This window comes from Lynx canadensis, chromosome A2 (genome assembly GCF_007474595.2).
Source record: "Lynx canadensis isolate LIC74 chromosome A2, mLynCan4.pri.v2, whole genome shotgun sequence".
Taxonomy (NCBI): Eukaryota; Metazoa; Chordata; class Mammalia; order Carnivora; family Felidae; genus Lynx; species Lynx canadensis.
Window position 1 is genome coordinate 118,195,176 of NC_044304.2, and position 25,333 is coordinate 118,220,508.

Genomic DNA, 25,333 nt, shown 5'->3' on the forward strand with positions numbered 1-25,333 from the left:
CAATATATATATCCTGAGTCTTAAATGTTTTTCTACTTTTTATCATTTCCCCAAACTATAATCCCTCACTTCCACCAAAGTACTTGAAACTATGCTATATACATTACAGAAGAACTAAAGTCATCACCTTTCTTATTTTCCCATAACACACACAAGCTACCAACTGGCATACTAAAATAACAAAAAAGTAAAAAACAAACAAAAAAACTCAAGTGCAACGGTAATGTGCATTATATACACAAAGATATATGCAAATTGCAAAACTAGTCTAAATCCTCAGAATAAAATTTAAAATCACGAATTTAAGTATCAAAAATCACATGATACTAGGGCATCTGGGTGGCTCAGTCAGTTAAGCATCCGACTCTTGGTTTCGGCTCAGATCATGATCTCCCAGTTTCATGGGTTCGAGCCCTGCCTCAGGCTCTGCACAGACACTTCAGAGCCTGCTTGGGATTCTCTCACCTCTCTCTCTCTCTCTCTCTCTCTCTCTCTCTCTCTCTCTCTCTCTCTCTTCCTTTCCCCTGCTAGCACTCTGTCTCTCTCAAACTAAATAAAGAAACTTTAAATTTTTTTTAAAAAAAATCACATGATACTATGGTACAAAAACTCTTCCTCTTAATGGTAAGGTATTGAAAGAAACATTCTGAGGGGTGGCTGGTTGGCTCAGTCAGTAGAGCATATATGACTTTGGATCTCGGGGGTGTGAGTTTGAGCCCCATGTTGGGTGTAGAGATTACTCCAAAATAAAACGTTTTTAAAAAGGTGGGGAAAGAACCTTTTTTTCCCTGGTTTTAAACATTGTTTCATATTCTACTGGAACCCAGAGAGAAGTAAAGCATCTACTGCTTGCTTTTACAAGAACAGATTAGTGCTAAACCTAATTTTACACAAAACGATATCTCCCTCAAAAGTTTGGTGCGCAATGTATATAAATTCACACATTAAATTTAGTGTGTGTGCACATAGATGGATTTATATCTAAGCTTGTTTTAGATGCATTGTGAGAGCTCATTATTTCCAGGCATCCCAGAGATAATCTTTTTTAAAAGCAATCTTTTGGAATAAGTGATTTATATGTTTTATAAATCCCAATTTTCATACATTAGATTTCCTTAAAGAAAAGTATACCAAAAAAGAAAAAAAAATCATTCTTTACTCTTATGAATTATGATCAAGACAGACTTAGCCTTTTTTCTTAATCCCCAAGCTTTAAAAAACAGTTCCATTCCTAAACCAAGATTTTTTTTCATATAAACCTATGTCCCTGCAATGCAAGGATCTCCACGGTTTTCAGTAACCTATGTTGCTTGGAAATTTTTAGTTAGGAAGATACCAGGACAATAGATGACTGTTTTATACCTTTAGCTTCATTTTAGCCTTCCTATATTCACACCCTAGAGGTTCCAGAATCTTATCCACAAAGTGATTATGGTCTAGGACTGAATCAGATTTGTAACAAATGTCCACTGGGATTCTTCGACCTATCATCGATGGGCACAGCCAATATATGTCTTCTAGCTCATCGAATCCTTTCACCTCACCTCAGGGACTTTCCACAATGCTACATGGTTAGAAGCCTTCTTTTACAGATGACGAAAATGAATGAAAAATGATTTGAGAATAGAAAAATGGAAACCCAAGTCATTGCACAGTGTCTAAAGGCTACCCTGCATCTCCTACCTTAGTGTCCAAGAAAGCATCCTAACGCATACAATGAGGAATCTTCTTTAAGGTTTTGAGTTTCATTTTCTCCAATTTTATCTGATTATTGACATGCCCCATTTATATTAACACTTTTGTATATCCAGCCACACAATAGCATAAAACTTCTAACAGCGATCTAGCTTAGAAACCATTATGATTGTTTTAGTTTTCCAGAAAAAAAAAAAAGGCACAAAGTTAATAAAATAAAATTTCTAGTAAGTATGCTTTTTTTTTATAAATATTACCACATCAAAATGAAACTAACAGCAGTCATGCAATCGTGTATAAATAAAATACAGACTCTTACTGTTTTTCTTAAAAGGTAATTGAGCATGTCACTTTCTCCTTTTTTGCTATTGTCTTAAAATGTATTTCCTCTCAAAAAATAAAAATAAAAGTGCTTCCAAAGCGAGAGAAGAAAAAATTACAACCTACAATATTTTTATGCTACAAGCTATACAAAAATCTGTCACCATCTATGTTACAATTCTAGTCATCAATAAGATACTTTTTTTCGATGCACCACTCAAAAATCAATTATATCAACTCTTTTGTATAGAGAAGCAGCACACCTTTCAGGCAACTAGTATTAATGAGTAGACATGACTATAGAATCTCCATCTGTTTCTCTGACAAAGCTGTGGCTACTCTAGTCTCTCATTGAAATTCCATTAATCTGGTGTACCAAGGTCCAATGCGAAAATCAAAACTCCATCTAACCCTTTATCAGCTCACAATAACCTACAAGTGAACTCTGCCTGTTAGCATGCAGCAAGTTATGATTTTGCTATCAATCAGGCAGTTGGCAAAAAAAAAAAAAAAAAAAAAAGAAAGAAAGAAAAAAAAAGGCAGGCTGGAAACAGTGTGTCTGGCAGGGTTTGAAGACTTTGTTTTTGTTTTCTGTTTTCATCCCCTTTCAATTTCTATAGGGTGTCTGGACCTTGTGAGATTATGCATTATTCTCCTTGGCTGTGATTTAATTGCTACCAGCAATCAAGTCGAAGCATCACTGAAGTGTGCTTGAATTTCATTAGAAGATATAACTTATGCTACTTTCCTACAGTACCTAATAAACCATAAAGAAACCAAAACACATATGGCTTGAGGGAATAACTGGAAAATTAGGTAGCCATTTGGGAACTGAGTGAACTTTTGAACCAGAGTAACAGAGAAAAAGAAATATGAAAGGAAAAGACAGACTTAGAATGCACACAAAGATGTGCAGGTTTGACCTTTACAGTACCTTGAAAATTACATTAGCATTATGAAAAATACATATCATGTTTAGAGTTTATAATCCATCAAACTTCAGATACTTTGTTAGTGCCTACCATAAGGTAAAAGTCAAAAGGACAAAACAACAATCTGATTTGACAAAAGGCCTTTTGGTGACCTGTGCTAATTTAGTTATACTTATTGTTAAATGCATTATCTTTTTATAATTAATATATCATTAGACCGAGGTCCCATAATGAAGAAAAATTTATTCGGCAAGGAAAAGAGAACACACATACCAAATCTATGTTGAAGGCAGAGAAACTGACATGACTAGATGATATTTCAGAGTAGAAATTAAAAGTCCAAGTGGTAGTTTTTAAATTACAATATTCTTAGAAGAAAATATAAAACTACCATATATGGTATTTTTATATACCAAAAATGAATAATACTAAAAGTTAAATATTCAATCTGCTTAAGAACTGCTTATATCAACACTAATGAAAATGCACCAATATTTGACAAAAAGTTAATGATATACATAATAATGTTATTAAATAATATTCAAATGTTGATAACTTAATCTTTTAACAGTAAGTCTTTTTCATGTTATTAATGTATTTCCCATATATTTGGTTATGAAAAGAAACATATGATAAATTATTTACTCATAATAAAGAAAATATAATAATTATGTAAATGCATTATAGTTTAATAACAATTCACTTTTCTAACAAAACATTGGCTCTCATAGATATTCAATTGTTGGATTTCTTAGGTTACAATTTTTTTAAGAAGCACATAATGCTCCCTTGTACTTCAAAATATTTATGCTATTTTTTAAAACTCTGAGCATATATATTCTATGAACATTTTGTGTATATATATTCTCTCGAGTAGAAATACTCTTGTCTCTGTATACATATACACATACACACTCATTTCTATCTACCAACACTTAACAGAAGCAAAACAAATCATTGTCACATGTCTGAAAAATAGTTCAATTCAAATAATAATTCATTGTTTTGCCTGAAAATATTATTTCATCAATTATAAAACATTTTCTAGTAGAAATGCTTTTGAAGATCAGGTTAGGAAGGGTAATGCTCTGTTTCAGATAATAAGTGTGACTCAAGAGAAACATGCATCTTTTTCAAAAATAGGGACTATAAGAGAAAAAAATACCTTCCTTTAAAAATAGAAATTAAACTTTTGCCAAAATGTAAAATTCAACATAAAATGGATATGATTATTATTGCTACACATTGTACAAAGTTCTGAGTATGAAAAAAAAAAAGATTGTGTTGTTCTGAATCAGTGGTTAGAATGTTTATCACTTATGCATGTACTTGACTTATCCCTGTTCTGCAATAGACATAATTTTATACCTCATAAAAGCAATTTATGTTTCCAAAGGGAATAATCTGGATAACATAAAATGTGGAGTGCTCTGTTGCAGGAAGCATATTTTCATTCAGCAATTGTATTTAGAGATGGAACTGCACAGTTTGATCATCATCCAGTGGCAGAAGGCATTATTCATTTCTGGGTCTATGTGAAACTTTGAGTGCCATGAATTAATATGCATGGCTAATTTATCGATACACATTCTTAATTTATAACTATATATCACCCTCATAAGATCTCTACAATACAGACGTACTCAATTGGCTGTAACAGAGAAAGCACAGGCTATGCTAAAAGGAAGTTTCATAACTTTGGTGAGTTTTAACAAAATTACTAAGAGATAAACAATCAACTTGATTGCGAATTCAATTAATGCAAAACATCATAATAGTGCTCCATAACGTGGGAGATTTTAGGTGACAATCAGAAAAATGAAAATGTGCATTAAGAGAAGCATTTGATGAAAACCTGTCTTAATGTGAGAAAGCAATGTAGGAATAATTAATTTAATATTTTATGAACTCGTTTTATATGAAGTTTTCAAAAAAAAAGACCAAAAACCTTTTTCATTATTTATAAAATAAATAATACAAGAAGCCATTAAGCAGCACAATGAAATTAAGCAAGAATCTGATAATATTAAATTAACCAACAAACTTACTAATAATATTCATACAATGATGTAAACACTCTCTTAAAAATTCTAGTGAAGAAAATTTCTTAGGAAAAGAAGGAACTACATACTTAGGAAAACCACTAGAGAGAGCTCTTCCGTTCCTTAAAAGGTTCCGGTAAAGGTAAGTTAACCGAAGCCTCTGCATTTCTGTGCTTTCTGACAAGACCACCACCTCTGCGCATTGCATTGTCTTGTGGTGGAAGGTGAAGAGGTACATTCGATGGAAAAACATCACATACCTTCAGAATGGGCTTCGTCATCTTTATCATATCTTTCCGAGGCTAACGAAATAGTGTCTGGGGGTCCAGCAAAAGGGTCATCATACTCTTCCCCATCTTCTGCATCACCTATAGAAGAATCAGAGAAAAGTCTTTTACAAATTAGCCACCTTAAGAAATGTTACTGTGTCAAAAGAGGTAAATTTTTCTATTAAACCTAGTCACGGTCATGAAAAAACAAAGTAAAAAAACAGGTCCCATTTTAACGTATATCGCTGTAATTTAGATCAAGTACGAGTTTTTGAAAGTCAGCATACAACTGCTTATATCTGGGACAAAAGGATACCAGTTCCAAAATGATGGTGGTCTCTACAAAGATGTATACAAAAAAGTAGAAGCAGGGTAAAACAGAGTGTGTATCCAAAACAAACAAAAGAAGAAACAGAACCAAAATAATGATAACAAACAAACAACAACAAAAGGGAACGCACAACAGAAAGAATAATTCAAATTAATTTTATTTACCCACTCAATAATTTGAAAAATTATGATGAGAAATTGATAATTCAAAGCCAGATGAACATTTTATCTTTTCATGAAAAATCACAGGGTTACATTAGAGTAGATTAAAAATGCTCAGTTCCATTTTCAGGAGCAGAAATCCTTTATGGGAAAAACTACTTTAAAACTCATATCGCCCTTGTAAGTTCACACAGAGTGATTTACAATTTGACACCTTCAATTCTCATTCAGTGATATATTACCATTTTTTTTTTAAATGTTCTAGCCATTTTCTATGTGATTTCCAAACCCTAGGTGGATTGGTTGGCTTGAAGTCATTGAATCCCCACAATAAAATCTTGTGGTTTGGGTTTTTTCCACATACTCATTTAGAATTTTTTTTAAAGAGTGTATCAGATCTTTGCTAGCCTGGTTACATAGTTACATATAAGCACTCATTTTTCACCCATATTCAACCACATCCAAAGAAAAGTCAACGAAGTTAAAAAAAAAAAAAAAAGTAGACTTACTACCTATCAATTATCTGTTAACAACTCAAGAGAAAACCAGCCACCTCAAGGATTACCCAAAAAGCATGATGAAAATCTCCATGGGAATCCTAGAGGACCTACATACAGTATTCCTCTTAGAACATAGTCGCTAAGCAGATCCAGATTAAAGCTACTAGTCTCCCCCCAAAAATATCTGTATCCTCTGACACCCACTTAATGGGTGGCACCCTATTTTTCACCGTATCTTTGGTAGAGGAACTAGCAGCCCTTTTCAAAATACTGTCAAAGTAATTTTTAAAAAATCAATGTTCCTATTTCTTTATAATTTTGGCATTTCGCCGGCATTCATCATCCTTATCCTGAAAAAGCTCTCTCCCATCAGGCGCTAAGAACAGAATGGAGAGGACTATCCTACAGGTTTTGGTGATTCCACCCCAGGCACACCGTATGGTGATGTTCCTTCCCCAAATAAAATTCCAAGGAACACGTGTAAATACTATCCTTTCTTTAGATCTTAATTTCTTTTTCTTTCAAAATGTTCAAGGTACTTTTCAGAACATTCAGTGATCCCTTATTTCTCTTACGGAAAGAAGAGTGCTCTGATTTCAAATATGAGGGAAGATGGAACCCAATAAAATGCTAGTAAAGATATGTTTGGACATGGAATGACAGCTCATGGAACATAAAGTAGTAAAGATCACAAAATTCTCAATTGCTGTTAGTTGCTGGAGTATCCTTACATTCTTCACAAAGCAAGAACTGTTATGGTATGAGTTTTCTAATGATATTTCCTATCGTGAACTATAAAATAAATCTTGCTGTGTACAAAATAGTTTCAGGATACCTCAAATACATTACTACCCTAACTTGTACGTAGCTTATTACACTATTTTGAATATAAAGATACAAGATTAAAACCAATGAACACATGGAAGTGATTTTGAAAAAGATTCAGATGCTCAGGCTTAAATCTATTAAACTGTGTGGAAATACACAGAAAAAAATTAAAAGTTAAAAAGCTTTGAAAATCAAGATTTTTTAAATAATATCCATTTTATGCTTTTATGTGTATATCCATGAATATACACATACACACATGTGCACACACACACACACACACACACACCACACACACACACACATATATATATCCAGCAATGTAAAACCGTATACACACACACACACACACACACACACACACACACACACACACACATATATATCCAGCAATGTAAAACCGTATATATACACACACACACAGCAAAAAGATCATTAAAGCTATAAATTAAATAATACTTAATATGAGTTCAGAACATTTATACAAATTGGTTCCTAACATGCTAAAGACTTCTGTGGTTTTTGTTTTAAAATAAAGACGTTTCGTATTCTATATTAACATGAAGTTGTCTTCAGCTTACCCGTTCCAAGGACTGCAGCTCATTTCAAATGTTTTTTGTAATCAATGTGATGATTTATATTTATCTAAGACAAAATAAGTTAAATATTGCTACTGGCTTCATTTCTACCTCCCCCCCTTCCCCTCTTTTTAAGCTCCCTTGAATTAACCCAGAAAGTTAAAAAAAAAAATCTCTGTGGTTATTCCCTTTTCAACTTGCATTAAGTTGAAAGGACACATCATCTTTCAAAATGGTCTTCTTCATTTTACTGTTGTTCCAGTCATGATCCATCCCTTTTCCTCCTTCCTAATTGTTTTTTTTTTTTTCCAACCCAATAAAGAGCTGTATTACAAGGACCTGTAATTGAACACAGGGGTCGCTGTTGAGTAGTGCAAAGCTTTTTGTTTTCTCTCCAGGGGCTGAGTATTTGCAGCTATACCTGCAAAGTCTTCTATAAATTAAAAGGTAAATGTTCAACTTGTGTTTATGTAATAGAAAACTGAACTCCAAAGCAACAATGGGCATCAGGTAAACGTATCCAATACAATTTACAGACATAATTGAAAGCATTACAGCCTAATCAGACATCTAAAAGAAAAGCAGGCTCAAATGAAATGTCTACAGAATCATTAGTTGGTAGCCATTCTATTACAATCACACATAATGTCAGTGGTGCCTTGAGCCTGTGCCAATGACAACAGCATAAATTTTGCATCTCATTTCTGTGGTCATAAAATTAATGATCAGTTTAAAAATACTTCTTTGTAAAAGTTATTGCGCAAAGAAGAGACATGAATGTGTCCCTGTTATGTACTCACAAGGATAATTATGGGGTTGTTGCTCATTAACACTGTTTCTTGTTTCCCTAGAAAACCGTTTGATTTATCCCACAACTTTTAAAAGTTTAATTAACGATACAAAGTTAACAGTCTAAAAGATAATGATCCAAGGCTTCCCTTCGTATAATTTCAGTGGCAACTTAAATATCACAGCAAAATCAAAGCTGAATCGTGGGGTGCCTGGGTGGCGCAGTCGGTTAAGCGTCCGACTTCAGCCAGGTCATGATCTCGCGGTCCGTGAGTTTGAGCCCCGCGTCGGGCTCTGTGCTGATGGCTCGGAGCCTGGAGCCTGTTTCCGATTCTGTGTCTCCCTCTCTCCCTGCCCCTCCCCCGTTCACGCTCTGTCTCTCTCTGTCCCAAAAATAAATAAACGTTGAAAAAAAAAAATAAATTTAAAAAAAAAGCTGAATCGTACCACAGCAGCATATTTCTCTGATAAACATTTTTAAATTTATAATAGTTGAGTTCAAATCACTATTATCCCTTCCTTTTTCTATGACTCCTCATCAATTAACATTTCCCTAAATGCCTGGAGACGAAGCCCAAATAGCAACTGAAGAGTCATGATCTCTACCACGATTGAAGGTGATTTAACCAATTTACTGCTTGTTTTGTCAAACACAGCCCTATTTTAAACACAATCAGTTAAATATTAAAATAAATAATTAATACACCTAAATCGGAGATGATAGCCATTCTTCCTTTAGAGCATGAAAGACAAACTTGAGTAGAAAAATTACTTGAGTGGAAACAAATTAATTTCTAATTCACTACTCAGTTCACTTGTCCAAATTAATTTCTCAAGTAATAATATACAACTACATTGACAGAATTAAGTATTTAACTTGTCATTTCTTAATAGGATCTGTAGTTTAAGTCTTAAGACTTTGAAAGATGTACGTCACCACAAGTAAGAAGATTCTGTTCATAACTCTCCTAAAATAAGAGGACTTAAGAGCACACAAATATGAGGCGGAGCTTTAAAACAAGCACTACCTCTGAAATATACTTCTGCTATAGGCCCCATAATTTCAGACATATTTAACACATTTATACAAGGCCAGAGATGGGCGGGGGGGCGGGGGGGGGAGGGGCGCCAGGAGAGAACTCAAGCTATTTGCTCAGATTTCATCAGTGGGATAACTTTCAACCAAACATAAACTATGTTAGAAAGGGGAAAGGAAAGGAAATTAAACATCATCCAAACTTTTGACGTTTCTGCTATTCTTAAGGATTCCATAACAACAAACTGAAATGAATTCCTTCTTACATGACAGGCCTACTATTTAAAAAAGCACTTTAGTCCATTAATAAACTTAATACAAATGAGGTCAAAGGATATAGCTAAGTAAATCTATGCATATTTAACAATATCAATGAAGTCTCAAGGACAAAATCTATTACGCGATTTTTTTAATTAGAGGAAAAATATTTTAAGGAAGAAAATGAGAGCTTTTTAGCTACGGCATTTTTTTTTTTTTTAATTTTTTTTTTCAACGTTTATTTATTTTTGGGACAGAGAGAGACAGAGCATGAACGGGGGAGGGGCAGAGAGAGAGGGAGACACAGAATCGGAAACAGGCTCCAGGCTCTGAGCCGTCAGCCCAGAGCCTGACGCGGGGCTCGAACTCACGGACCGCGAGATCGTGACCTGGCTGAAGTCGGACGCTTAACCGACTGCGCCACCCAGGCGCCCCAGCTACGGCATTTAAAAGGAACTGAAAGCAATATATTCACATTTTTAAGCTACAGACACTAATATTTTAGAAATTTGAAAATATTATCTTGAAACATTTGTCTCATATTAATATGCTTGCCCTTCTTTCAGTATTTTATAATTTCCTCAAAAATTACTTGAAAACTGAATTATAAAACAAGATTTACTTAAATCTTCTTGAGAAATTAAGTTGAATCTGAGAATACACATTAATATAATATTTATTGACTGTCTCTTATGTGTCACACATAGGTACCTTCATATTATCTTAATCAATCTGTAAAGAAATGAATTGTACCTACATCATCACTGGAGTAAAAAAAAGACTAATATAAGGGCAAGATACAAGTGAAACTTATTTTTATCATACACCTAATATATATTAGAAAATTCTGATTTAGCGGCACCTGGGTGGCTCAGGTGGTTAAGCATCTGACTCTTGGTTTCCACTCAGATCATGATCTCACGGTTGATAAGATAGAGCCCCATGTCAGGCTCCACATTGGCAGCACAGAGCCTGCCTAGGATTCTCTCTCTCTCCTTCTCTTTCTGCCCCTCCATTGTCACTCTCTCTCAAAATATATAAACTTTTATTTAAAAAAAAAAAAAAAAGAAAATTCTGTCTTATACTCCAGTCAATAACAGCCTTTACTCAATTAGTAATATATTTTCATTACAAAAATAATTACTTCAGGTCACATTTAAGAGATTTAAGACCATGTTATATGACAGGAATATTCTAAAATAATTGTAATTCTATTCTAAAATAATTCTAAAAGTAGCACAGTTTTAGCGCATAAAGCCAAAATTCAGGCATACACTCTATACTATCAGGCTATATTGCAACTAAGAATAGGAAACTAGGGATAGCTACTCCATCATGTATGATATTTGAAGGCTATAAGAAGGAGCTCTCTACTCTAGATAGAGTAGGCAAAATTTCAAATACTAGGGAACAGGCAAAGCAAGATGGGTTCTGGTTGCTTACATTCAAATCTTTCTTACATATAAGTAAAACAAATGAATTTAGAAAATCAACTGATAATTTACTCTCAAGTCACAATTTATCAGACCTCCTGAAAAGAGAATCTAAGGACACCTGGCTGGCTCAGTCGGTTAAGCTTCCGACTCTTGATTTCAGCTCAGGTCATGATCTCACGGTTTCATGAGTTCAAGCCTGGGATTCTGCTTGGGATTCTTTCTCTCTCCCTCTCTCTCCGCCCCTCCCCCATTTGCACTGTCTCTTTCAAAAAAAATAAACTTAAAAAAAAAGAGAGAGTCCACACTTGAGTAGTTAAATATATAAGGGGATGAAATGAGGAAACTTTAATAAATTAAAGAAATGAAAACAGAAGTCTTCAGACAACAGCTTGCTTCGAAAATGAATATAAACAGCAAATAGAAAATTAACTTAATGAACAAGCTTCAATATCTAGGAGCCACTATAATAAAATAAGTTTCTACAAGTACAAACTATTCTCCCCCCACAAAAAAAAAAAGAAAGAAAATACTTCTTTTTAAATCCTCTAAGATCTCTGCAGCTCAGTGTTTGAACAGTTGTATCAATTCAACCAGTTCTAAGGATTGAAAAACACTGAACTGTAAATTCTGCACTGTGAAATCTCAGGATGAGGGGGTAGCACCTACAGTGTAAGGGGGGGGGAGGGAGGGAAGAAGGGTGACAAACATCTGTGTACACTAGACAAGCTAATAATTCACTAATTTGCTTAATAGAAATGAATAACTCTGAATTAATTCATTTTATTTAAGAACTGTTCACCTGGTCCCTTTAGCTTCCATTAATGATATTAAAATGGTACTTAACTGCCATTTTGAAAAGATAAAATAGCTGAAATCAATAGGAATATAAAAGCGAAAAGGAGGAAAACAGCCTCTGTTTACTTCATTGTGACCCCATATTGACTTGAGAGAGAGAGAGAGACAGCAGGAAAACAGCCAAAAGGAATTCTGCCCAGGTCTCCTTGGATGAAGATAGCCCAAAACCCCAAAGGGAATTGTAAAAGAAAAAAAGAAAAGTGGGGGCGCCTGGGTGGCTCAGTCGGTTAAGTGTCCAACTTCAGCTTAGGTCATGATCTCGTAGTTCGGTTCATGAGCTCGAGCCCCGCATCAGGTTCTGTGCTGGCAGCTCAGAGCCTGGAGCCTGCTTCGGATTCTGTGTCTCCCTCTCTCTCTGCCCCTCCCCCGCTCGTGCTCTGCCTCTCTCTCACAAAAATAAATAAACATTTAAAAAAATTTTTTAAAAAGGAGCAATATCGAAATACACTTAGATGAATTTATGTAGAGATCTGATAATTAATATCTTCCTATTTAAAAAAAATGTATCTTGGGGCGCCTGGGTGGCGCAGTCGGTTAAGCGTCCGACTTCAGCCAGGTCACGATCTCGCGGTCTGTGAGTTCGAGCCCCGCGTCAGGCTCTGGGCTGATGGCTCAGAGCCTGGAGCCTGTTTCCGATTCTATGTCTCCCTCTCTCTCTGCCCCTCCCCCGTTCATGCTCTGTCTCTCTCTGTCCCAAAAATAAATAAACGTTGAAAAAAAAAATTTTTTTTAAAAATGTATCTTGAATACTTTGCAACTATTAAGTACTAACTTTGCTACTCCTAACTACAGGAATAGTTTTTAGAACAAAGCTGAATATACTTTGAAGGTATAACGGCATAAAATTACTCAGCATCTCGTATTTCTCCAAGGTATGCACCTAATTTATCCACAGGCTTACTTTTAAGCAGGCACTCCTGGTGATTAGTTAACTCAATATAGGAATATTAAACTATAAATGACTTAGAGAAAAATGGTTATGGGGAATCTCTGAATTCTGTGTTATTTGAACTCTTATTCTAGGCTCATTTTTCACTTTCTATCAAATACTGTACAAATTTCCATTCTCTTTAGAAACAAAGACTATATCTCAGTAATATCTATACATCTGAACAAGCTCCTACCCTAGTATTGAATCGTATAGTTACACAATGACTTCATTATCATGCTTTCTTAGCTTAAAATTTGTTAATGTACAAATAATTAAGTCACAATGAGAGTTTAATAAATAATCACCAGAACAAAATATGTCTAATACAGAATCTGAAATCTAGTATTCCTCTATAAATACTGCCCTGTATAAAAGTTATAATAAGAATGTATAAATTCATTATTTCTATATTCAACTAAGCAAAATGCAGTATAATTAAGCCCACAGTTGAAGACCGGTTGTAGAGTACAAAGAAGTAGGTATTTGTGGGGAAGAGGATTTTCCTTCTCTTCTCTTTATTTAACAATGTTAAAGATTTCTGGGGCAACTGGGTGGCTCAGTTGGTTAAGCATCCAACTTTGGCTTAGGCCATGATCTCCTGGTTTGTGAGTTCAAGCCCCGCACCGGGATCTGTGCTGACAGCTTAGAGCCTGGAGCCTGCTTCGGATTCTGTGTCTCCCTCTCTCTCTGTCCCTCCCCTACTTGTGCACATGCTCTCTCTCTCTCTCTCTCTCTCTCTCTCTCTCGCTCGCTCTCTCAAAAATAAATAAATATTTAAAAAAAGGTTTAATAGTGTTAAAGATTTCCATATGAAAAAAAAAATCTCATTCCCTCCAATCACAATGATCTTGACAATTTAATGTGAAAAGAAACTATGGTTTCCTTTTAACTATTTGGGTTTAGGGTTGTCTGGTTAATTCTAGGTTTACCGAAACCGTCATTACTCTCAGTTGGCAGAGGTATGAATTACTCTGTGGTGTCTGCTAACCCTCATTAGAAGATGCCATACTGTTTTCCTCCCAGACCCAGATCCTAACTTCACATAGGTTAGCTGACCTCATGTTGTGACCTTCATACCAGCATCCCCAGGCTTCAGGTCATGACCTATGAATTAGCATCCTGGAAGTAAGGGCCATACCCAGTTTCCCTTACAGAAGTGAAGACGTGAAAGTAGTAACTTCCTATGCCTTTCTTGTTTTGGTTTGCAACATGCTAAACAACCAACCCTCAAATCTAAAGGAAGACAATCAGGTTACCCGCACGCTCAAGTATTTCAAACCAATCAAACTGAACTCCCTTCTTTGAACATTTCCATAGCATACACGTATTCACATCAAAAGAATCACAATGATAATAAAAAAAAAAATCATTTGAAAAAATTTTGTCCGTGTTTCCAGACATAAACTGATACTGTCTTTAAGGCAATTGTCCTGTAAAAACATTATTACCTTGGAACAGCCGGCCCCAGGCCCTCCTGAGCCCACTGCTACTATAAAATCATCTCTGCTGTGGCAAATGGTGTTGGCGTGGTATTTCACCTGTGCTTTACCAAATCATTCCATGCGTAACTGCAAGTATATCCTTTTCTTAACACATTTCAGCCACAAGGTGCTTTAAGAAACATTAACACCTAAGGATAGCAAATACATAAGACGTCTGCACCAGATTGTGCAGAGTAGATCCTGGATATGCTTTTTAATTTTTTTCTCAGCAGGGGGAGCTCGCACTCTCATCTTGAAAGTCTAGGTATACAATATGGAAATTTAAATTTTGATCCCAACTATCAAATGTCAATATGTGTTAGATTACCCTACCAAACCTCTCCATAAGAAAAATAAAATGTCAGGTCTGACAAACTTGAAAATTTACCTTTGTCTTGAAATTCCTGAAGATAGCTGGAAAAGAAAGCAAGAACATTATATTTTAAAATGAGGGTTGACAAACCAAAACAAGGTCTGTTTGTTGGCAATAATTCAAATCTATTTTAAAATCTGCATTATAAACACACATTTAGAGAAAAAGTACTTCCCATCCTGAAATGACAATTCCAAAAGGCTTATGGGTTTATAATAAAAGTATTTTTGAAGACTGAAGTTAGAGTAGTAAAATCAGAATCTTTAAAATGCACCACATACATTTACTCATTTCCATATCTAGAGGTATTTATATTAAAATTCTCAAGCTACCTTTGTCCTAGCACGTAAACCCAATACACCCTCAAAAAATCAAAACAAACAGTTGGATTTTGGTAGCATGCTTAGAAAAAATATATAATCAAGAACATCCACAAAAAAAAAGGATAATATGATAAGCATGTCGGTTTTTAAAAACTATTATAGAGGACATATATTTTGTCTTTACAGTATTTAACACCAACTAAATTGGACATACAAAAAGTTAATTCTGTGATAATTCTTTATTAAAATGTTAACTACAAAGTTGCTTCTAAGTAAGAAATAAGTAACAAATGGCAAGGAAGTGACTTACATAGACTTCACATCTTTTATCTTCTTAATAAGGGATTCTCTCTTTTCCTTTGCTTTCTTGGATAAATTTTCCCCTCTCAGTGTGTCTGCTACAAATGTTTCAACATCTAAACCATGAAATATAAGAAACAGGATACAAATTATTGGAAAGAATCATTTTTTGTGAAGACAAATAGGACAATGATTGTTTCTACCCATAAGTGTTAATATCTGTACAATTTGTTACAGTTATTTATCAATCGAAAGCATAACAGTTGAAATATGTTTCAAATACTAAGTTGGACAAATCTGTTCACCACTTAGCTAATAAAATTTGTATGCTCTACTTATGCTTAGCACAGCAAATGCTATTTGGATGTTTGGCATCATTAAACCGGGGAGAAGCGCACAAGTTTTAATAAACTACGGTGCCCCATAAAACAAATTCTCTCATATAAAAGCAAGCACAGAGCTTTTATGCATGTGTTACTATCATTTTATAATATTTGGGAAGTTCCTATGTGAACAGGTCATTCACAGTATAATATCGATATAAACTAATGTCTCTGGCAAGGGCCTGTTTTTCCCAGTGTAATCCATTTTGAGGTATGTGCAATATTTAATGTTTTAAAGGAAGAACTAAATCCCTTTTTCTAACCAAGATTCCCAGATCAAACCCCCTCCTTCCTACCTGCTCCACCCATTCTGACCAGCCACCTTCAAAAATTGCAAGAAAAAAAACCCCAAAACCTCTGTTGTGTGGTTTTGTGTGTTCTTGCTTCTTGCCTTGGTATTACCACCTGGAAATATTTTTGTAAATAAAGTTAAGAAGTGGCAAAAATACATTTGTCCACTATTTAGAAATATAGTAACCTAGAAATAAGATTTTCACAGATTCATATAATATTTCCACAGAGCCTCCTTTTTTTAAAAATTTAGTAAACTTGTGAATTATTCTGCTTTCTAGTTCTCACTAGTACAAGATTCCAACTAATCCTTACTGGTTTGATTTTATAATAGCCCCATTCTTATTGTTCATGAAACATTATGCAATTTTAATTTTTATTCAGGAGTTCAAATCTTTGAGATATCTAATATAAAGGACCATGAAAAAAATTTAAAGTAGGTATGACTGTAAACCATCCATATTTCATATTGAAAAGACGGGGGTATATTTTACTTTCTTTTTATTTATTTAACTACTTTGTCTCCTAACTCACACTGACAAAAAGATAGGATAAAAGCATATGATAATAGTATATATAATTAATTCAAAGCAGTATAACAGTCTTTCAACTGTACTTATAATTAACAATTTAAAACCTAGTATTTGAGATAGAATGTTATAATCGATTTTAAATTCTTGATTACAAAAGTATCTTGATCCAATAAGCAAGTTGATTAAACTGTTATCCCATATATTCATCATAAATGTATAGAGGTTATTTTTCACTAAATCAGTATGACAAGTGAAAGAATTAAAATTTAATCCTGGAATAATTTTTTTAAATAGCTTTCTGGTTTGACGTCCATTAATGACTAATGTTACAAGTAAGTATCAAGATGAAATGAAAGCAAAATGTCACAGCTTCTCTTTACAAAATATGGACCGGTCCATATTTTGAAGGGGACATAAAGGCATAATCCATAACCAGTGCAAATTAGCCTGAGATTTCTAAAGTGAGTTCAAAATAATGAAACTTTTTTTTTTTTTTAAATCACTCTCTCCTAAACTCTTTAATTTTTGTACACAGAGAAACAAGCAACCTTTGGACATTCACACATCAGGTGAAATGGAAAAGATCACTGGCTTCTCTGAGGTGGTTAGAATGAATCTAGTAACAAAGTGGAATAAGGGAAGGAGCAGCATGTCTGCTGCTGATTCTTTCTTCCAACCGGACTCAATACATGAGAGAAGCTCTTGCACAATGATTGGTGAATTGTCTGCTTAATGTGACTCTCACTCAGTGTTTGTCTTTAATTCCCTCATCCACAAGTATTTAATTGCCTATTTTACATTTTCATTATACAATCCAAATTTAAACAAACGGGATCTATTTTAAATCTCTGGAAGCAATAACAGAAGGAATTACAGCCCAAGAGTTATTTCTTTAAGAGGTCATTTCAGTTCTATAAAAACTCGGAAAACATAAAAAGCTGCAATGCTCTATTTAGGGTTTCCTAACACTCCCCCCAAATATTTTTAAAATACTGACCCATGCTATTTTATGAGGAAATGCTTGCTGAAAGAATGTGTGATTCTAGGAAGAATCCGTGTTGTTTGTTTGTTGAGGGGGAGGAGATTCGGAGATCGGGCACGGGGAAAAAGATCTGTATTTTTACAGGTTTGATGTATTTATTCTTAAATTAATCCCAGAAGGGGGGTTAAGGCAACTAAAAAGATTTAATAAACACCGATTTCTTAAAATAAATTATTTTCCAAGGAGACGTGAAAAGTGTAAGAACTGTTTTTGCTGTTTTCTGGGGGGGGGGGGGTGTCTTCCCCTCTTTTTTTTTTTTTTTTAACAAATGAGTTAGGAACTTGAAAGTGGAATTGATTCCTGAAATCTTAGTTTGTTGGTGCCCACAGATTCAGTCGGTTTTGAAGTTTTTGAACTCCGGGCTATTTCTTAAAATCCACACTGTGCCCATTTATTTTCGAACTGAACCAAAGCAGCCTCTCCCGAGCCCCGGACACCCTCTGGGTGCGCGGGGGACCTTCCACCGGGTCCCTGCGGGAAGCAGGCGTCCCGTTCGACCAGCGCAAAGACAGGGCGAGCGCTGCAAAGTGACTCGGGCTTTCCTGGGAGACGTTTCGGCTCCGTGGTCCTCAAACACTCGCCACTCCCTCCGACTGTTAAACCCCAGGGTCCGCGTCACGGGCGCTGTGAGCAGGGAGCACTGGGTTTGGGGCAGCGCCCTCGCCAGACAAACGCGACTGGATCTGCGGCTTTGTAGCTCAGAGCCAGGGTAATATTTCAAAAGCGGCCAATAAAAGTCCTGGACAAATCAAGCGCTCCTCCGGCTGGTCGGAAAAGAGATTTGAAGCTTTTGACTGTGCCCTGAGTAGCCCTGCAAACGATAAACTGGCAAGCGTGTTAGCCCTCTCCTACCTTCCTTTAGGGGTCGTGTCCCTCGGTTAATATGTAGATTTCACTGACTCCAGGCTGCCTGTAATTCGGGGAACAGCCGTAATTCGATTGCAGGAAAAGGTCAGCCCGCCTCCTCGCTAGCCTCTCGGCCTGGCGAGTTAGAATTCCTCTTCCTCAGAGGGAGGGGTCTCCATTCACGCAGTCACCAAAGCGTGGGGACCCGCCCGGCTCGCGTGGAGAATGCGCAGCTCCCAGGAGCCCCGATGCAGCAGGTTTAACCCCCACCCCCGCCCCCGCCCCGCCCGCGGCCACACAGACCTCGGGTCAGCGCCGCTGGTACTTAACCCCAGAATTAGCCCCATCTCCATCAGCCTCTGCCCCGGAGTCATCGCCAAGGAAAGAGTTATCCCAGGGACTGTAAATGTGGTAGTGATTTTTGTTCCTGTTACCCCTTAACACTGTCAAGAATAAACCTTATCTCCCGGTACAACTGTAAAGATCTGGGGGAGAGGGCCCTGAGATCAGACTTACAACTGCTCTGTAGATAACTATTAACGTCTGAAAACAAAATGAAAAGATGACATCATGTCTTGGCTCAGCATTCTTCAAGCAGTTGAAGTTAAAAATCTCTCAAAAGCCATAGGAACCCCTAAGAGGCCAACACTTAGCGTACCCCAAATCATCGAATGGTACTCCAATTACCCTTTTTTTTCTGTACATATGGACCCCCAGAAAAACTGCCTACTGCTCATGTCTTCCCTTAAAGCCCAAGTGGCTAGGACAGGTATCTAACACATCACACACACACACACACACACACACACACACACACACAGCCTCTGTGCTGGCCTGAATTGTATAGGACTGAGTCCACTACCATTTGCTCAGCCCCAGATCAATAACATAAGTGTAAAACCAATTACACCTCACCCCCAAATGGCTTTACTACTTAATCGCACATCTTTCTCTACTTTATGAATTGGGCCAGGTTTCACTAAGAATTCACGAAGGTACTATTACTAAACTTACCATGGTAAGAGTCCCAGCCAAACTTTAGGCTGACATCAGAACAAAATAAATAAAAAAAAATTAAAAAAATAAAATAAAATAAAATAAAATAAAATAAAATAAAATAAGCTTTTTTTCTCAGCTAAAGGGAGGTGTATGGTCTGACCAAACACCTACTGGTAAAAACATAAAAATCAATCAAACGGGGCACATGTAGACCAATGGAGCCAATGCCCAAAGTTGGAAAATGGCTAATTGAAAAGTTATTGATTCCTTAATCAATGTCTTTCTCCTGATTACCTAGCACTTTTACAGGTTACGGTTATATTGTGAATTTTCCAAACATGGAAGAAGAAATGTGAACAAGCACAAGGCGTTCTCATAGTACAATAAGTAAAACATTCCTAAGTCTTAGAATCCAATCATCTGACAAAATTTTCAAAATTGGCTTTGGAGGCTAAATGATTTATTCTGATAGAAAACTGGGCTGTTGAAGAATACAGATGAACATCTTTCACCTCTAAAAGATGACTCTTGATAAATAACACCTTATAATAATCAAAATCTTTTTACCACTCATTTTCAAAGAAGCCACAGTGAATAACAGATTAGTCTGAGATTTACACTAGATTCACTGTTAGGTAGCATCTATTGTAATGTGTTCAGTATGTGATTGAAAAAGAAATGTAAACTCAGTGGAATGAAAAAGATAGACTTGGCTTTAATTGAAAAAGACAAACTAAGTGAATAATGAGTATATAAAAACTAGCCTATGCCACTTTTATCACCCATATATGACACTTAATCTTAAATTTATGAGAGACAACTGAACTGTGTTTCAAATCACCAGAGGGTTTTCCAATGCTGTTGTTTCTATCTTCTTTCTAGTAATATTTTAATGCTGGTAATGTAGAGATAAACTCATTTGGAAATTTTTTATAGACTTCTCATTTTTATTGAAAAATAAAATTTTATTTAGATTCCTTTTTTTTTATTAAAGAAAGCCAGTGATAACTTGGGTTGAATAACTATAAAAATCATACATACTATCAAGAGCTTTATTTAGTAATCTGAGATAAAAATATACTTTCAATGGAAACCGATGTTGGAAAACAAGTCAGCCAAAGATCCCCTCCTAAAAAAAGGTAGAATATTATATGCTTAATAAAGGCAAATAATTTTTTTAGTATCACATCTTAATTCATCTACATTATTTGACCCATACAAGAAATTTAAAATTTTTGATCCCTTGACTTACAAACACATATTCCTGTTTCTAGAAGAGAAAACCTTAGAGGTGTCATAGTCTGATTTCACTTTGAGATCAAATGTCTTCTTATCAGCTTGATGCTCATTAGCTATTACCGCCAAAATAGGGCAGGCTTATTCTTGCTCTGTAGGAAAATCCAGGTGCTAAAGAAGTAGGTGACTATTGGTGACTCAGTAGGTGGCACTCTTCCCTTTACATACTCAGCCAATGCCCCAGAAGGAAATTATGGGACACTAGACGTACCATAAATAATTCTCATAGGAAAAATAAACCCAAAATGTTGACCAAATTATAAACAGAACTTAGGAAAGGTGGAAATCAAACCATACTATTCTCAGCATTGAAAAAATTCTCCCTCTATTTCAACTGAACTGCATTCTGTATAGATTTTAATGTGTGAAGCTTAAAAAAAAAAAAAAAAAAAAAAGAGTTCTGGAAATCCCCAGTAGGGGAAAATGCAATATTTCTAACCAAGTCTGCCGTGTGAAAAAATTTCACACAGATATTGCAGAAACGATATGGCCACTTTGTTTACTGTTTGTTTGGTTTGGTTTTGATTTTTCAGAGTCCTGACAACCACTATTTTGTTCTTTTAACGTTGGTGTCATTTTCTAATTTAATAAAAAGGAACTTATATCCTCTTACAGGCTTCCTTTTTAAACATGTTGTCCTAAAACAAATGTATGAGAATGAATGGGAATATCTGATTGCAAACCACTAAGGCTCCAGTATTCAAAGGGTGATTAAACAAATGAAGGGGGTTGGGGGCCAGTGCTTCTAGTTCCTCTCACTTTCCTGCCTGCCTGGAGGAATAACTCACATAAATCAAGATTATTCTTGCTGTTAGCCCTAGTCAAAATATTTGGATGTAGGAAAAGATTAAATGCACAAGATTTGGAATTATCCATTGCTTCCAATTATCCAGGCGAAACCTCTCCTTCCAATGTTGCGAAAAAAAAACATTAAAGGTTGCCTGTAGTGCCTATGGCAGGTCGAAATTGACTTTTAACAAAAAATCTGTAAACTTTTTCTCTATTCATGTAACAGAAGAATAATACAACGCTTTTATAAGGAACATAGGCTTTCAAGATTTAATATACTGATTCCACAGAAATATAAATCGCTGACAGTCAAAACTATACAGCCACTTTTCCAAGAGTATCATTAAATGTGAGTTAAGAATGATAGCATCTATGGGTTTTTGCATTTCGATAGAACGTTTTAGAGGGAAAGAAATGAGAGGAGAGGGGAACAAATATCGAAGCCTAAAACTGCTACAATCAGAAAGAAAAATAGAGAGAAAATAATATAAATTGGTAAGAATACCTTTGAGCACCTATAGCGCAATCAAGCAGTTGAAATGTCAAACATTTGACACAGAGGACATATAACGCTTTGGAAAATAGGCACACGAAACACAAAGGGAACTGTCCAAAGCAATGTTATTTTGATAGGCATTATCTTTTGACTTGATATCCTTTTCTTCTGTAGGCAAGGGATTTCAAGCGCCTGAAAAGTCTAGTTCCTTGTCTTCTCTGGCTTGGAATTCTAGCACAGCACCATGAATTCATTGTTAGAGAGCTCAACTGTTAACTACAACCACGGCTACCAAAATCTCCTTCTTGGTTCCAAAGAAAGTACTAGGTAATCCAGCAATCTCTAAAATGTAAGCCAATGCTCTCCCTGTAGAGTTTTAGTAATTTTTAAATCTAGCCATGTACTATTACCCAACACATTTGAATTATGCAAATAATCATGTACAACCCCAACAGAAGTTTTTGGATGGAAACTGTGAAAAGGCTGCAGAGAACGTTTATTCCCGAAAACTTTCCTACCCCCAAAAGATTTTAATTACAGTCAAACATAAAATGTTAAGCAACTTTATTTGAATGATGAGTTAAAAAAGAAAACTGAAAAACACTGGTTCACTTGCTTCATTTCTTTAAAAAGTATAGATAGACAATAGATATTTTCTCATATCCATACCTCTTAAAAATGTCCTCTGAAAATAAAGTATAAGCCAAATTTACAATCTCCAAAATGTTAGTATTTTACTATTTGTTTTTAATACTTCATGTGTTTTAATATGTGGCTTGCTTTCATGTGAAAAAATGAAAACAACAGTAAGATGACTTTTAAAACACTCATTTCAGACATTATGCAGGCATATTAACTGACTAAAGAGAAATAAAGGAAGTTAGCATTCGGAGATAATTTAAATATTATGTAATTCTAAGCTTTCAACTAAATTACAAAAATAAGGGCCACACGAAATATTTGTAATTATGGGGCTCAGAGAATAATGAGTCTCATAACCTATAAATCATACTATGTGCAAATGTTTGATTATGGACCCAAACAACAAACTGCTTACTGTTGGGAGCTCTCAAGCTTTAAAGGGGTGCACCCAGAGATCTGCACTTTAGTTCTTAAATTCAAAAAGTTCACACCTAGAAAATCCTGAAAGTGGTGCCATCTACTTTTGGAATAATGATAAACACTTCTCTGGTCTGGTTATTAAAATAGTATTCTAAACACACAATTCCAGCAGTGTAACAATGAAAATGTTAACTGTCGTAAAATAAAAGCAGTACTCAAGTGAAACTCTCATATAATGGAATAAAAGCTGCCTTAAATCAGTCTTTACAGTTCTTTATATCTCCCTTAGTGGTACCCATTAATGACAATAAGCAATTTTTAGAGTAAAATACTATACCACCACAAATGCATTTATCACCCTGTAATCATGTTCAAACATAAGTCTCCATTCACACACTACTGGTTTTATTCTCTTGATCATATTCATGATGCTAACCAGCAAAACAGCATATTAGGAGATTTGGTCTCACACTGCTATAATAGCAACTTACTATTTAAAATGCCACATGTCAGATATTAAGGGTTAAAATAAGCACCTTGTAATATACATCCAAAAGAAACTTTTAATCCAGTTATCCATGAGCAATATTGAAAGATAAATACTTAGGAGATGACTCAAGTAAAACAATCCAAATTCAGTTTCTAGAATTCTGATGTACGCAGGACAAAGTGAATGATGATAAGAATTCCAAGAGCATCAGGATAGGTAAGATTTGTGCTACCCTAAAAAGATGTATTTTCTGCCTTGTGCAGAAATATACATCTCCATATCTAGTATAGTCATGGGCTATAGCAGTGGATTCGTCACAGCCTTGAATAACCGCATCCTGAACTCCTAACGTAAGTTCCTATAAATGGTCATTTAAGACTTAAAAGGGGAAGATGAGGATGCAAAGATGTACTTTCATCGTGTGACACAGGAAGTTGGACCTTAATACATACTTCCTTTTTTGTGTTAATATGTCACTCCGGCTGAAAACAAGTGGCTATTTGAGAATCAAGCCCTCTTTCAAAGTCTTAAATATGAGCACAATGAATGTTTAAGAAAAATGGGAGTTTTGGAAATGACAAATCCTTGCGTCCCACAACCCCTAACACCTGTAGCTCAGACATCTTTTTGCATTTTTACGCCCTTCTCCTCCATTGGTCAGGCCACCAAAGAACTACTTCTTTGACTTCTGATCTCTTCCCAGTTCTCACACACGCATTATTATTCCCTCTCCCTCCCTCGCCTCTCTTTCTCACACACGCACAAGACGTCCTCACGATGCATACAGAAATGTCCTGATCCAATTAGTGTAGCTCATCAAAAAGGGCTCCCCCAACATCCTCGGACCAAATTTCAACACACGCCCACTCCCTTCCTCAAACCCCTCTTTCCCCATTCCCAGTCCCGCTCCCACCGGCCAGGACACATGGGAAGCGTGGGGAGGGAGGGCATAGACTCTGAATGCTTCTGTCCCCACCGGCTCGCCGTCCCCTGGCCCCCGCCCCCGCCCCGGCAGCGTTACCCGCCCCCTTCCCGCTCTTTACCTGCCAACAGGTTCCTAATTTCCTCAGGGAGGGGGTAGGGAGAGGAGGTGCTGCTGGGGTTGGGCATGTTAGGGAGCGCGAGGCGTGCGGAGGGGAAAGACCTGTGCTGAAAAGGGAATCGACGGCCTGGAGTTGCGGCTGCGACCTAGACTCAGGCTAGCGGTCCCGCTAAGGGCAGCGGGGCTACGAGTCCGGACACCGCCGGGCCGGGGTTCACAACAAGGAAGTCACTAAAGCCCCAGCCAGCAGCGGCCGGACTCTCGGCCCAGCCCCTCCCGGCAGATCGGGGCGGGGCGATGGGCTGGGAGGAGAACCAAAGGGCCTGAGGGGCCGAACTGCGCATGTGTATCCTTCGGTTTTCCTAGCCTCGGAAAAGCGCTTCAGAACAGGCCACGCCCACCTCTACGTAAGGGAGCGGGAGGAGCCGCTGGTGGGAAGGGAGCGAACTCCGGCGGCATCAGCTGATCCGGAGCCTGAAGCGCCTTGCAGCCATTTTGGTTACTGGTACCTCCACAACTGCTGACCGTTTCTCCAGGATCCCGAAAATTAAGGTGTCCATAGTACCTCTGAGTTTTCCGATTAAGGGACCTCTGGCCAACGGTAAGCCCGGCCGAGGTTTAACAC

The 25,333-nt window shown here is 36.4% G+C and overlaps 1 protein-coding gene across 2 annotated transcripts in view; it reads right to left on the reverse strand.

Annotated features, from left to right (window-relative positions):
* The window catches only part of SKAP2 (src kinase associated phosphoprotein 2), a 184,856-nt gene extending 159,864 nt beyond the window's left edge, over positions 1 to 24,992 (reverse strand). The window contains exons 1-4 of one of the 2 annotated variants that reach the window (XM_030308134.2): positions 24,710 to 24,992; positions 15,450 to 15,555; positions 14,832 to 14,857; positions 5,251 to 5,358 (exon numbers count right to left, since the gene is read on the reverse strand). In XM_030308134.2, the coding sequence (XP_030163994.1) occupies positions 5,251 to 5,358; positions 14,832 to 14,857; positions 15,450 to 15,555; positions 24,710 to 24,776 (307 nt within the window). In that variant the 5' untranslated portion in view covers positions 24,777 to 24,992. The remainder of the gene's footprint in view (positions 1 to 5,250; positions 5,359 to 14,831; positions 14,858 to 15,449; positions 15,556 to 24,709) is intronic. The other variant, XM_030308135.1, reaches the window with a different exon arrangement.
* Positions 24,993 to 25,333: the final 341 nt, after the last annotated feature.